Source organism: Camelus dromedarius, chromosome 4 (genome assembly GCF_036321535.1).
Source record: "Camelus dromedarius isolate mCamDro1 chromosome 4, mCamDro1.pat, whole genome shotgun sequence".
In the NCBI taxonomy this organism is placed as follows: domain Eukaryota; kingdom Metazoa; phylum Chordata; class Mammalia; order Artiodactyla; family Camelidae; genus Camelus; species Camelus dromedarius.
Genome location: NC_087439.1, coordinates 69,777,835 through 69,793,450, shown reverse-complemented (window position 1 = coordinate 69,793,450; position 15,616 = coordinate 69,777,835). Strand labels below are relative to the sequence as shown.

The following is a 15,616-nucleotide window of genomic DNA, read 5'->3' as shown; positions in this document are numbered from 1 at the left end:
TAAAGAAGGTAAGAACAGATGATCCTAAAACCCTTGATAATTTAAGGATAACCTAACTCTGCTTCTGGACAGAAGAGCTCTATGGGAGAACTGCACAGAAACACCCTGTCCAGTAGCAGTTCACACTTCCAGACCTCAGCTGGGCCTCAACTGCTGTTTGGCAGTACTCTCAATCTTTTCTCCTCTACGTCATTCCCTCTAAGCTTGTTCTAAGTAGTCTCCAAGTTCTTCAAGTTTCTGGTTTCACCCTTCCACCTCTTCATATGACCTCACTTCCCTCTATTACCAAGAAAATTGCATCATAGAAATCTTCATCCCTTCAATGTATCCTACAACTACACGTATATTCTCATTCTTCTCTCCAGTTCTATGTAAGTATGTCTTTTTCCTGCTTCAAAGCTAACCATGGCCTAGATCCCATTCATTCCCCCTCTAATATCTCAGTCTCTGATACGCAACTGGTCCAGTTTCATGAGGCTGGGAAGGACAGGAAAACATTCAGTTCTTCTGGGTACCCTCCTCTTGTTAAATGATTATTTTCGCCTTTTCACTGCCAAGTTTCCTAAACTCAGCTATAGTGTAACTCTTGCACTTATCCCTTAATTCCCTGCAATCTCGCATCCACCTTTCTTCTCTAGTCTTCATCCTTCGAGTTGTAATGCATTCTGTAATTCATTCTCAAAGCCATCAACGACCCTTTAACTAAACTTTATGTCTTTCCTATTATAGTACTTGCCTCACTGCACTAAAATTGCTCCTTTGGTTGTTTGTTCTGACACTCTTCTCTGCATACAATAAATTATAGTCTAATAAGGACATTGTGTATTATGTTCATAGTTTTATCCCTTACAGTTCAACACAGTGCCTAGGTGCTCAAATATTTATGGAATGTATAAATAACTATTTCTTCTTGGCCTTCATGCCACCTGCTTGGCCAGATCAAGACCGTTTTTGCTTTCCCCTCTCTACATTTTCTCATTCAGTATCTTCTATAGCACTGTGTCAATCACTGTATCAACATGAAGCCTATCAAATCTATATTGCCAATATCCTCATTCTTAGGAAATAGAGACTTAAATATTAAGAGCTAAAAGGGCAAGATAAATGCAACCATTCTCAAATGGTTCAGGAAAAAAAATGTACATATAAAAATAAAGTAAATGTGGTAAAACATTAAAGATGAGTGAATCTGAATGAGATTTAAGAGTTCTTTGTACTATTCTTCCAAGTTTTTGTAAGTTCAACATTATTTTGAAATAAAAAGTTTTTTAAAAATCTGTTCTGTCTAGATTCAAGCACACAAGCTCCCATCATATATCCAAATGCTTACCGGTTAACTTAAAAAAAAAAAAAACTAAATCTAAATCCAAAGTGTTTAACAAGAGGTGACTGCTTATGTACCATGTTAAACAGAGTATGATGGAACACCAGTTATTAAAATTCAACACATTCTTACCAAAAATGAATTATGTGCATGCTGAGTGACAAAACCAATAGAAAAGAGTACATATGCAAAGATTAAATGCTGTCACATTAAGATGAAAAGAGATTATGAAATGATAGAAACAGTTCATTTAATGCTAAATAGTTCCATTTCCACAAAATATTTAAATACTACAAAAAAGTTATCACTCCAAATCTAACTTTTACCTTTTCTTCATCATTACTTTCCTAAATCTAAAAGCTGTGCTCAAAACACATAAGAAAAGTGAATGTGAAGGTCAATTTTGCACATAAATTTTGCTCCACACATTCTCAGTTCCAAAGACTTTCATTTGTTATAAAGCTCTGAAGTTCTCCATCAATCTCTCAAAAACACTCCACAAATCACTGCAAAGTAGGTTATGGATCACTACTTTCCTGAATTGAATCTGTAACATGTTAAAATAAAGTACCATTTATGAGCCAGAACCATGGCGGGGAGGGTGTACAGAAAAGCGTCGCTCTGAACATAGGAGCCAAACCATAATCAAGAAACGGACTTGTACCAAAGCCATAATTACAAATATAATACTTCCTTTCGATAGCTAACACCTTAGATTATAACTAGAACAAAGTGGAGGTTTGTGAACACACATTAACATTTTAATAAAACAGATTTACATCCAACTCATACTAACATGCGTATGTGTTCTTCACGAGTATTAAAAATAAGCATAGGATGATGGTTAAGAATCCAGACCCTGGGGCTGGAGCCCCAGCTCAGCCACTGCTGGCAAATGTGACTCTGGGCTTATTACTTATTTCCTCATGTATAAAATGGTGTTAAGGATAGCACTGATCTCCAAAGGTTGCTATAAAAATTAAATGAGTAATAGTAACATTTGTTATTATAAAAGTGGGAAACCACCAGCTCTCATCTGAATTTTATTTAAGCCTCAATTCATCTAAGATTAGAGCCAGTTTATGGTTGTTAAATTTTAACACTATATTCAGGAATATACTAAAAGACCACAAGATGGGGATGTTACTGCATAAATCTTTTTGCCTTTCTTCAACTGCCCATGTAGTTGTCTCTAGGTCTGGATGTAAGAAGCACTGGCCAGTTTAGCCTAATCTTGATTCTCCTTCAATTCTGTGATGAAGCAGCAAGGTATTGCTGTATGAGCTCTACAACCAGACTGTCTGGGTTCAAATCCTTGGGGAAGTTATTTAGTCACTCTCAGTCTTAAATTCCTTTCATTGCAAAACAGAGGTAATGGCACCTATTCCAGAAGGCACTGTACAGATTCAGTGTGCTAAGACAAGTAAAGCACAATGCCCAACACAGAAAAAACACTCTGACATTACTTTCTACTTTTCCCTATCTTTCTCTCCTATATATCTATATATAAAACTGGCCATTAAATAGTTTAAAGTCCTTCACTAGCTCTCCCAACAGAAAACAAAACAGAAAAGAAAAACAAAACAGACCTAAAACCAAATAAAGATGCTTTTTTACTTCCTCAAGGAAAAACTGCACAGATTTCTAAGAAATCCACACAACACGGATCAGGACATCCATGCCAGTGCTGACTGGATGGTGTATTTTAAGTGTGTGAGTGAGAACCAGGCTTTCCCCTGGATTTCACCAAATCTTTAGCAGAATCTTCTTTCATCGCTACCTATTCCTTCTGTTAACCTCACTAGGCCAGTGGAATCTGGAATTAAATACCAAGATGGTACAGGTGAGTAAATTTCAGTGAGATGTAGCAACACAGACATTAGAATTTTAGGAGAAACGTAGCTGTAATAATTGAGAAATCAATTAATGACCCCAACCTTTTAGATACGTAGTCCTCTTGAAGTTTCAGAAAGCCCTGTGCTCCCACCCAGTTAATACTTCAGAGCAAAATGTTGTTTGTTAAGAATGACTCAGGACTTCAATGCCAATGCCACCTGATGCTACAATAAACACAACTGCTATTTTCTTTCCAATACCTCAAAATTTCTGCACACATTAATTCTCAAAATAGTTCTGGAAAGTAAAAGAAGTGAAGGAATTGCACTGAAGCTATGATACACTGGGTTGCATATTATAAGTTATAATGGTGTATCCATGAAAGATTTCATTTAAAAAACCCTACACATATGAGGGGAAAATATATAACACTGACAAGTTTTAGTAGCTCAGATACTGAGGAATTTTTTCCTATCAAAATACTTACAATACAATCATTAAGTATTCTTAAGATTCAGCAAAACTTTTTGAATCTACCATAAACCCCAGTAATAGCTTCTAAAAGCATTTTCATCTTAAAAATACATTTTTGTGTATGAAATTCCAAATTCAGAGGAATTATTAATTTAAATCCCAACAGAAAATAAATATAAAGGTATATTTTAGCATTAATCTTTCCAATAAACCTACTTTATAAAATTTATAACATGCAATTTCCATTTTAATTTGCAAACTACTGTCTCTTGCAAAGTATTGTTTTACTAGTTAATGTAAATAAAAGTACCACAATGATACCAATAAATCAGCTGCAATATTTATTTCACATTGCTTAAGATATAGCCCTTATTAGAATTTATTTCAACTACATTGCATTCTAATTTTAACAACTTTGCAAATGAACTTTACTGATGGATTTGGAAAGAATACTGACTAAAATTATTCTGTAACTGTGTTTATCCATGGAAAATATTTTTATGCTAAAAGCATTCTTTTAATATTCAGGAAATAATCATTTTTAACAATCAGCTTCATTTTATTTTTAAGACATTGATAAAAGTTGGGAGGCAAATGTAGTTTTGGAATTCAAATACAGACTTTCCAGTTATTTGACCTACTTACTCTTCTTTGGAACAATGCCCATAACAAAGGGATAGTGGGAGGCTTAAATGAGAGAACATATGTGAAGTGCCTGGAAGCAAGTATTCCAACAAAAGTGAAGAGAGAGAAAGGCAGGGGGAAAAGACATACTCTTCCTGATGTGAAATTGTACTGTGTCTATAGCTGTTGGCTTCAGAGAGCAAGGAGGCAGAAAGGTAAGCCACAGAATTACTTTATTTTTTAGATGGGCAGTCTGAATACCCACATTCCCAGGATGAAATAGTGCCAATTTCAAATTATTTTTTCTAACTGGTATTTGTATCACTAAACTTCGGAGAAAGTAACTATTCTGTCCTGAGTTTCTTTAAAATACATATAATTACTGCCTCTAAAGAATTAAGTTGTAAAAAAAAAAAAAAAAAACAAGTTTCACTATCAGAGTTTTCACATTATTTCACTTGCAGCACTCCATCCACTATTTTAAAAGAAAATAATTGCTGATAATTTTAGAGTGCAAGACTTCTAGAGAAAGATGGATTGAACACATGCATATACTTAAATGTTCATTCAAATATCTGATGGCTTCTTATGAGCCAAATAATGTTCTAGACGCTAAAGATACATCAGGAATCAAATTAAAAAATTCCTCTCCTCATGGAGCTTACATTCAAATGGGAGAAGATAGGTGAGCAAAATGTAAAAAGTAAAATATAGTATTTTAAATGGTTCTACAATAAAGAGAAATATAAAGCAGAAAAAGGAGACAAGAAAATCACAGGGCAAAGGAAAAGGAGTTCAATTTTAAAATAGGGTGATCACAGAAGGCCTCCCTGGGAAAGTGACATCTGAGCAAATCCCTAAAGGTAATAAGGGGGTCAATCATGGAAAAGTGTATCCAGGCAGGGAGATAAGTGAAAAGGTTCTGAGATGAGCTCTGACTTCTGGCAAAGAACAAATGGGAAGCAGTATGGCTGACAGAGTAAGCGAGGGAGGAAAGAAAGGAATATAGGGGCAGGTAGTAGGAAAGCAGATCTGGTAAGGTCCTTCAAGCCATTGTAGGGATTTTGGTTTTACACTGATGAAGATACAAAGCCTTTGGGTTTGAAAAGAGGAAGGGCAAGATCTGACTTATCTTTAATAGGACCACTCTGGCTGCCATGTGGATAACAAACTGTTAGGGAACAGTGAATACAGAGGACTGGTTGGGAGGCTATTTCAAAAATCTATATCAAGACGATGTTGGCTTGGTGGCAGTGAAAATCGTTGAGAAGTGATCAAATTCTGGATATATTCTGAAGTTAAGTCAACAGCATTTGCTGCTGGATTGGAAGTGGGGTGGGGGAAAAAAAGAGAAGATAACGACTCCAGAGATATTGCTCGATGAACCAGGACAGAACAGCCATTAACTGAGATGGAGAAGACTGTGGGAGGAATAGTTTGGGAGAAAACATCAGGGCTTCAATTTTAAAGCAGTTAAATCTGAGCCACCTATTAGATAACCAAATAGAGATATTGATTACAAACAGGAGCCTGGAGTTCAGGGGAAAGACACTGGCTAAGGAAACCTGTATTCCCTTGAATCTAAGATGATTTAATGCTGGTACTTTCTTCATCTTTATCAGAAACTGTCAACAGACAGCTTCACACAACATAGTATAATTGGCATCTTGCTGACTGAGTAACATGCCATCTGATTTTAGATGCCGGTTTCTCAACCTTGGCACAATTGTGGGTCAGATAATTCTTTGTTGTGGGGGCTGTCCTGTGCAATGAAGGATTTTAGCAGCACTCCTGGCCTCTATCCACAGACACTAGTAGCACCCTTCTATCACTGACAACCAAAAATGTCTCCAGACGTTGCTAAATGTTCCCTGAGGGACAAAATAGCTCCCAGTTGAGAACCACTGTTTTAGAGGGATTAAAATGTAGCCGGGAGTGGGGGGGAAATGTGTCTTAAACAAACGATACAGGGTATTAGAATCTGTAGTTGTCAGTGCATAAGATCACAAAAGTGGCAGATACAGACTAGACAGAAAGGTAGTCTGAGGACTGCACCATGGGGCACTTCAAAGTCAAGACCTAAATGTAAGACCAGATACTATAAACTCCTAGAAGAAAACATAAGCAGAACACTCTTTGACATAAATTTCAGCGATATTTTTTTGAAGTAGCTCCTAGAGTAATGGAAATAAAAGCAAAAATAAACAAATGAGACCTAATTAAACTTAAAAGCTTTTGCACAGCAAAGGAAAACATTAACAAAACAAAAAGACAGCCTACAGAATGGGAGAAAATATTTGCAAATGACATGACTGACAAGGGATTGATTTACAAAATATACAAACAGCTCATACACCTTAACATAAGAAAAAAAAAACCAACTCAATCAAAAAATAGGCAGAAGACCTAAATAGACACCTCTCCAAAGAAGAAATCCAGATGGCCAACAGGCACGTGAAAAGATGTTTAATATCACTAATTATTAGAGAAATGCAAATCAAAACTACAATGAGGTATCACCTCACAACAGTGAGAATGGCCATCATTAAAAAGTCTACAAATAATAAATGCTCAAGAGGCTGTGGAGAAAAAGGAACCTTCCTACACTGTTGGTGGGAATGTAAACTGGTGCAGCCACTATCGAGGACAGTATGGAGGATTCTTAAAAAACTAAAGATAGACTTAACATATCCCACTCCTGGGCGTATATCTAGAGAAAACTCTAATTCGAAAAGACACATGCACCTCAATGTTCATAGCAGCACTATTCACAATATCCAAGACATGGAAACAACCTAAATGCCCATCAACAGGTGACTGGATAAAGAAGATGTGGCATACATATACATATGCAATGGAATGTTACTCGGCCATAAAAAAGAATGAAATAATACCATTTGCAGCAACATGGATGGACCTAGAGATTATCATATTAAGTGAAGTTAAGTCAGAGAAAGACAAATATCATATACCACTTATATGTGGAATCTAAAGAAAAAAATGATACAAATTCTATTTACAAACCAAAAACAGACTCATGGACATAGAAAATACTGTATGGTTACCAAAGGGGAAAGGGTGGTGAGGGATAAATTAGGGATTGGGGATTAACAAACACATGTTACTATACATAAAATAGATAAACAACAAGGACCTACTGTGTAGCACAGAGAACTATATTCAATTTCTTGTAATACCATATAATGGAAAAGAATCTGAAAAGAAAAAATGTATATTATATATATGTGTAACTGAATCACTTTGTTGTATATCTGAAACCAATACTGTAAATTAACTACATTTTAATTAAAAAAAAAAGAGGGAGGGAGAGAGACTGAAGACATAAGGAGGAGACTGAATAGCCAGTGAGATAGTCCCACTCCCTCCCCAAATTCCACTAAAACAAAGATACAGGGTTCTGTTGCTGCTTTTGTTTGAAAGACAAACTTATAAGAAGACATGACAAAAACATGGAAGCTAGAAAGCTTACGGCTGAGTGGTAAACAACTCAGCAGACCTAAGGAAAGCAAACGAATACTAAGCCAGCACTGAAGAAAAGCAGAGGAGCAATCTACATTATGTAACCTCGAAAATCTCCAGAAGCAGCAGAAGTGAAAGTGGGAATAAAAGCAAGATTGAAAGCATATTTAAGAAAAAAAGTTAATTCCCAGATTTCCTCCTTTTGCGCCACCAGCTGTAGTCTCAGGTTCAGTCGGACAGGATCTGACAGACCACAGCTTGGCACCAGGTTCACTTAGTTCTGCAGAAAGACAAAGACAGCATGCTGGCATGGGACATGCTGTCTTCACAAGGGATCTATACAGCCCATCTGGGGCCTTTTTTGGCCCCATCATTTTAAGGGAAAGAGATCATGTGAATAAGTACAGGAATCACCCTGGCTTAGGGCAACTTCATGCTCCACAGGAACCAGAAGTACATTTTAACAGTCAGTGCATGTAGGTTCTGGGCTCCTCAAGGGATGTGTTCATGCTCACTTACAAGAGTCACACACTGCACACCAGAAAGTCAAGGTCAGTGTTTTCACAGGCTTCTATAGTTCGCTCACAGTTTTTGTGGTCCATATGCACTCACCAACCAGGGTCAATTTACAATAAGCAATGCTACCTGGACACAGTCTATATTTATCAGTCAAGTTTCTAGCGAAAGAATGTCAAGAGAAGGAAAACCCAAGGTTACTCCCCATGAAAAAAAGGACTCAGATGTGCTATTAACCCTTTCCACTTAACCCAGTGATTCTCAAATGGGGGCAATTTTAACTCACAGGGAACATGCAGCAATGTCTGGAGACATTTCCAGTTGCCACAATGGGAGGGGTGCACATGGTACTGGCACCTAAAGGGTAAATGCAGGGATGCTGCTGAACATTCTACAATGCACAGGATAGCTCCTCACAACAAAGAATTATCTAGCCCAGAACGTCAAAAGTGCTGATGATTTAGAAACACTGACCTAGAAGGATTAAATGGAAGATCACATTGAGAACAGCTCCATACCCCGTGCCTTCTTTCCCAAATGGGCTGCTAAAACACTGGCAGCCAAGCATATGCCCTCCATGCAGGGGGTTGGAAGAATCACCTCTGGAGAAGCTTACCCACCTGAGAGAAAAGTGTTTACTCTAAGAATGATCCTAGAGTAAAGACTACAAAAGACAAGGAAGAATTTTAAGAATATGAAATTAATAGAACACTAATTTTGTTTGAACCAAGTAAGAGTGTTAAACAATTGGGAAAAAGTTTAGAGTTGAAATAGTAATAAACATACAAAAAGCTATTTTAAAATCTAAAGACAGTTCTTAATTCCAGGAAAAGCAAAAGGTAATGTCCCAGAAAGGAAATGTAATAAAACTATACACACTTTAGCAGTAAACTGCATGTATATAGTTGTGATAATATAAACACTGAATAGTAACACAACAAAAATATATTAGAAGGATGGGGGACCAGGAGGAGAAAAAAGAGGGGAATTGTCTAAGGAGTGCCATATGTAAATCTTTCAGAATGAGAAGTCAGCAGATAAAATACACATCAAGAAATAGCTGTATGACTATAGATTTAATGATAGAGAGGTAAATACACTAAGAATTGGCTAAAGGAGCAGAAAGTGCTTACCTCTAGGAGAATACAGCGCGCATGAGTGTGCGTCTGCCTGTGTAGCAGAGCTTTTGGTAACAAGTCCCTTTAGAACTTTATATAACTAACTCCATGCATGCAAAACTAATTAAAATATTTTTTAAAAATTGTACTTCAGCCTAGGGACAATTTGATACATGGTTTTGGGATCTAGTAAGCCTTCCTCAGTTTTCTTGGTTTGAATCAGAACAGATTAGATTCATAAAAAAGTATATAGAAGCAAGTTGCAGGTTTGTTAAGCCACTTTTCTACACATCTGGACAAGGCAAAAGAACAGGCTGGATAGAGAAGACTAACTCCTTTTCTTGCCTTTTTCCTGGTTTACTCACCAAACCTTACATTAAACTTAAACATTATACCATTAAACACTGGTCTCCTTGCCATGGATACCACTAGGTATCATGGGAAGTGTTTGCTGGGAGAAGACTTGTCACTTTTTACTTTATTTGCTCCTCTACTGTTTGAACTTATAATGAGTGTGCTCCTACAGAGTGAACTTTATAATGAGTGTATTTTTACAGATGGAAACACACACACACAAAGACTCTTAATTAGTTCATAACCTGTCCTTACGCATCCTGACCCAACTCAAATTAATCTGGAAAAAAGGAATCCTTAGAAAGAAGGAATATCAACATACAAAACCCAGAATAACCAAGAAAGCACATCCCTGATAATATATTGCTCATATCTCAACAGGTTAAGTCTAAAAGACATGAGTGATGCATGCCAAGTAACTGGTGCTAAATATAATGCCCAGGTATCACAAGAAATCATTTTCAAGTTCTCTATAGAATATATGCCACTTAATAAGTTTCATTTTAAATAAATGAACATCTTTTTCTTTGATATAATTTGCTAACCTTCTTTACAAGCAATAAAACTCAAGTTTATCTCCAAGCCACCATGACTTATGCTTATTTTGTGCTCCACCATGCCTAGAATGAAGCTAGGTATATGAGTGGATATCAAGGTTACTGACTGATGGAAAGTAATCTAATGAATTAAATAAATGGTGGGGGGAGGGGTGTCAATAATATCAAGTAACAGGAGTAAATAATAAATTTCTCAGCAATTCCTTAAACAATGTTTTGTAAGATTTTACCTTCGTATTAATACAAATTATTTTACCTTGTATTAGAGAGCACTGTAGATACAAACTAAATGGAAGGTTGGATTTATTCTTCCCCACTAATTTTCTTCTTTCTTGTTGCTACTTTATACTGTAACAAAATTGCCTTCTCCTTCATGAAAAGAACTCAATCAAGAATTCACCTTCACCAAACTCAGCGTTTGCTAAACTTAGTTTATCACAAACCCATTCTTATCACCCCATCACATCCAGAAAAACTTCATCTTTTAAAAATCTGTTCATGTATATTATATCACTTTTGATTCTCTGAACCACAGTATGAAGAAGGAAGACCATGTACTATTAGCTCCAGTTTACTATGAGAAACTGATGTTCACAAAGAGTAAATAACTCATTTAAGGTCCTATGGGTAGTGAGCGGTAAATAAAACAGTTGGAACCAAGATTTTTGATTCCAAGCCCAATGGTTGTTTCCACTACCCAAACCTGACTCTTTGATAATAAAATGGAGTAAGCCCTGAGAATTAGAATTTGGAGAACTACAAATGAAACATTTTCTCAAGTGGTTATTTTATAATAAACATATATTATAAATTATTATCAGCTTAATAGCTATCATAACTTCACAAAATATCATTCAATATAGATCACATTTCAAGTTTTTTAATCATGTGATACAACTGACATTAAGGACTTCAAATAGTCACAAGAATAAAACTGAAAAAACCAGATCTCTTCTTAATCACCTCTGACACTGCTGTATCTGGTAATACATTCTTTCCGTAGTTTGATTTTAAAACTTAACTCAGAGGTATCCTTGCCAATTTCATATGTAGAAAAAACAAAGTTAATTAAAATTGCATTTAAAAAATATCATTTTCTCCTTATTTTAATACTGAAATACCAGGGAAGAAGGTTCTATCCACTTACCTCAGTAATTGGCTGCCCCGGATGTGTCAAATCCAGTTCCTGAGGGCGTGTTACTTTATCAATATCCAAAGAGTCCATGCTGGAGGCTGCGGAAGTGATGCTTGAACGAGAGGAGTTACTGACCGAGTGTACTTCAGCATCACTCACTGTGCCCGCTGATGCTGTTCTCCGGTGCTGATTAGTTACTAAGGGCTTACTGTCTTCTAGTACAGACTGCTGAGCGGCCTCATCCATGCTCAGGGAGGCCTGTTCTAACTGTGCAGTGATGTCATCCAGGGAGTAGTTGGCATGTGACGGCTTAGTTATCCTATTAGATGAGGAAGACAGTCCTTTCAAAGTGCCATGTTTTGACGAATGTCGGCTAGCAGGTAATTTCTGAGTGGCTTTTGTTTCTGTGATTTGACGCTTACTATTTCCTGCACCTATACTGCTGAGCTCCTGCTCTATCGAGCAAAGATCAGCCATTAGGGCATCCAGGTCCACAGTTTCTCCCTGATTCAGAGCTTCTGCAAAGAACAGCATGCATGAGGTTTCCAGAACACAATGAACCATAATTTATACATTCTATTATAAATCAGTTAATAAATGCAAGGGGGAAAAGCAAAAATATTCATTCTATTGGGCCTTAAGCCTATCAAATACAGGATTTCTAACAGATTTTTGTTTTAAATTCCAAGAGAAAAATTTTAGAAGCAGAGTTCATCTTTTAAGATTTATAGTAATCAGAAGAGAGTAAAATTATGAGTTAAAAGACAAAAATAATGCAAAAATCATATATTTTTCCATGGTTTTAACCACATCTCCCATGCAATTTTTTTTACCTGAGGCTCCAAGTTATTAATATGACCGTTGCCCTGGTAGAAATGTTAATACCTAAAGAGCTGAGGGCATAAATAGAGAAATGTTGGGGCCTAAAAAATTACAGATTCAAATGTCAATTCCAAAAAACTGTAAAGCTGACTAGATAGAGTTCATTAAATAAAGGCTAGAGGGGCTGATTTTTAAATTACTATTAAGATAATTTCACTGAACTTTATTCCAGTGAAAATACAACATTGCAATTAAGTTTGTTGTAGGATTCCACCTGAGTCTGTACTTTGTCAATTATTAATAAGTCAACTAGAAAATTTTAGTTATGTTTCAGTTTTTTTCTGTGATTATTTGTATTAGTAATAAAATGCACAAATCAAGAAACCTAAGAACTCAGTCAAGTTATGCACGTAGTTTTTATATTGAGCTACATGGAGCTGTAGCTGCATTACTTCCACACTATACAACTTACTATACTATTGTACATTTTATTTCCAATTACATCTTACCATTCAAGTTGTATATAGAGAAGCGATAAGAAAAATTGGCCATGTTTGTTTCCTGGCGAAGAGGAGATCTTTTTATTGGTTCTGTGGGCTTGTCAGAATCCAAACTCTTTAAAAGAAGGAAACTTAATTAAGTCATATTAAATTCAGGTTTCAATGATATAAAAAGATATATAAAGTTTGTTTTATGATTAAGTGAATTGCCATATAACAGTTAATAAAACCAAAGTTCTTCTAAGTAATTGCCTCAAGGTCTCAAGGTAAAGTATAATTAGTTTTCATATCATTTTGGTCATAGTTTTTTTTTAAATTTTTAGATATATGCTTACTTAAGGCACTTGAGATGGTCATAGTTCAGAGTAAATTTCCTTCCAAATACATCAAGCATAGTGACTGAGCTTATTTCACATAAATTCACTATAAAATAAGTTAGGTATATGAATACAGGCATGGTAAGATATGAAACAGAATAGAATAATGCAGAGAATTCTGCTATCTCTCTCCTCAGAGGAATCTGTTTTTGGTCCAGCATAGCCTCGTTCTTGGCATGAAGTACCCAGAAAATAAGGCACAATTTTGGACTCAAAATCAGTAAGACCCAAGATTTTAACAGAAAGTGACGACAACTTCAAACAATGATGAAATATCTTTGTTCTTTTCGAGCTCTATCAAGGTAAGGGCAAACTGTAAAGCAGCTATACTGCCTGTGATAAGTTATAAGAATTATACTGCACTACAGTACAGAGTAAGGTGTTTTGTAAGTTAACTCACCATCTTTTTAAATGACTCTTTTTTTCTAACCTTTCTACAATAAAGAAAAGATGTTCACAACAGAAATTCAGGGGAAGGGTAAGTAGTTACTTAGTGTCTATTTAAATAAATTTGTAAATATTAGGATTAGCCTTTAAAAATTTTAATTTCTCTTTATAATTATCAAGTAGATTTCAAATGAAAAAGAATGCTGAATAGTCTATCTGTAGAATCATGGAATTAAATTAGAATGCTATCCTCTTTACTCATTTCAAGATAAAATGAATCTATTCAGATAGTGTCCATCCAGTTTTTAAAGCTGTCGTATAAAGGAGATCCTCAACCATTAAGTGCCTTATTTCAAAGTTTCACAAAACAGGTAGGAAATTCTCCTTTAACCCCAAACCTAATTCTGCTGCAATTTAAGATCTAATCTCCTTCCCTCAGTGGAAATGAAGAATAATAAGTAGGTAATGTTTTCAGTAAAACTTGAGTATAACTGAGGACATATTAGAAGTCCACCTATTATTTATCAGTTCAAATAAACAGATACTTATTATAATTATCTGCTGTGTCCATGATGCTGGGGCAACAAGCAAAATAGTAAGAAATACTCCTTGATGCCAAGAAACTGGTAATCTATCAGGGCTAAGGTTTTTAACCTTTTTTTTGGAGGGGGTGGGTGGGAGAAGTGGAGGGGTGGGATGTCATTGAGAATGTGATAAAAGCCATGAACCTTCTTTCAGAAAAATGCAAATGGATAACAAAATTTGACAAACAATTTCAGAAAATTTACCAACCACTTAAAATTTACAACTGATTTAATATAATGTTGAAAATCCATTAAGACTGTGTGATATAGGTGCACAGATGACTCTTTGCAGTGAACTAAAATAATGAAATAAACAAGAAATGTGAAATTTTAGCCACTAACTTAGCAAAATACTTTTTGAAAACTTCTGAAGTGTTAAAAAATAACTTGTTAGCAGTGAGCCATGTTATGCAACAGTTTTTACCTGGTTTTCTCTATAGATTTATAAATAAAAAAGAACAGTCACAGCATTATTTTAGGACCAACTTTTTTGATGAATAGCTCTTTCACATTTGTATGTCAGGGAATTTTAGATCTAGGGAAGAATCCAAGATTTTCTTTTCTTTTTTAAGATACAATGTATTTCACACATGCATTTATTAGATGAAAGTTAACTACCTCATATAACAAAATAATCATTTTTAAATTACACACTCTTAAAATAAAAAAAGTTATATACAATTGAGATCATTAATAATAGCAGTGTTTGACACTATCAGTGCTTAAAAGGAGTAGTTAAAGAAAAATTTGGTTTCTATAGTCAAAACAGGCTGATTAAACCATAAAACTATGCATTATAAGCCATGCAATGCATATACTACTTTTTCTTGTAACAGTTTATTGAATTGAAACCTATAGTTTTTTTAAATTAAGAAATCAATTCTTTGTTTTATTTACTTGTGATCATACAATCTAAACTTGTTCTGAGTCAAATAGTATAAGGCAGCTAAAATAAATACCTGAGGAAGATTTTGAAAGCATTCCTCCCTAAGAACAACAAAATTATTAGAGACAATTCCTTCTAATAACTGTCTTTATAAAAACAGGAGAAAAGAAACATGATAGTCAAATAATTATATATTAGTAAACTATCATGAAATCTGATTCCAAGCATTCTTCCCTTGAGAATAACTTTCTGAAATGAAGACAGAATCCATTTTATCTTACTTAGAAATCTGGCAGTTTGGGGTAATGTGTTGGGAATTCCAACCAAGCTCAGAGGGACAAGGTTTTCTTGTATTCAGTAGAAATGCCAACTGCTGTAGAGTAACATGGAGTCTACTCTACCCAGAGTGGCGGGACTGATATCTCCTGTTTTTTCCCTTTTTTTGGCCCCTCCTCAGGTATGGACAATAAAATCCACAGTCAAGGAAACCCCACACACATCAGCTGGCCCTCACATACTTTCCTTCATGCAGTATCATTTTCTTTTTATTTTTTTTTAATTGAAGTATAGTCAGTTACAATATGTCAATGTACAGCACTATGTCCCAGTCATGCATATATATACATTTTCTATTCCTCTACT

General features: G+C 35.4%; 1 protein-coding gene across 1 annotated transcript in view; it reads right to left on the bottom strand.

Moving 5' to 3' along the window:
• The window catches only part of RAPH1 (Ras association (RalGDS/AF-6) and pleckstrin homology domains 1), an 82,786-nt gene that overhangs the window by 38,823 nt on the left and 28,347 nt on the right, over nt 1-15,616 (bottom strand). The window contains exons 3-4 of the mRNA XM_064485066.1: nt 12,750-12,855; nt 11,431-11,936 (exon numbers count right to left, since the gene is read on the bottom strand). Of these exons, the coding sequence (XP_064341136.1) occupies nt 11,431-11,936; nt 12,750-12,855 (612 nt within the window). The remainder of the gene's footprint in view (nt 1-11,430; nt 11,937-12,749; nt 12,856-15,616) is intronic.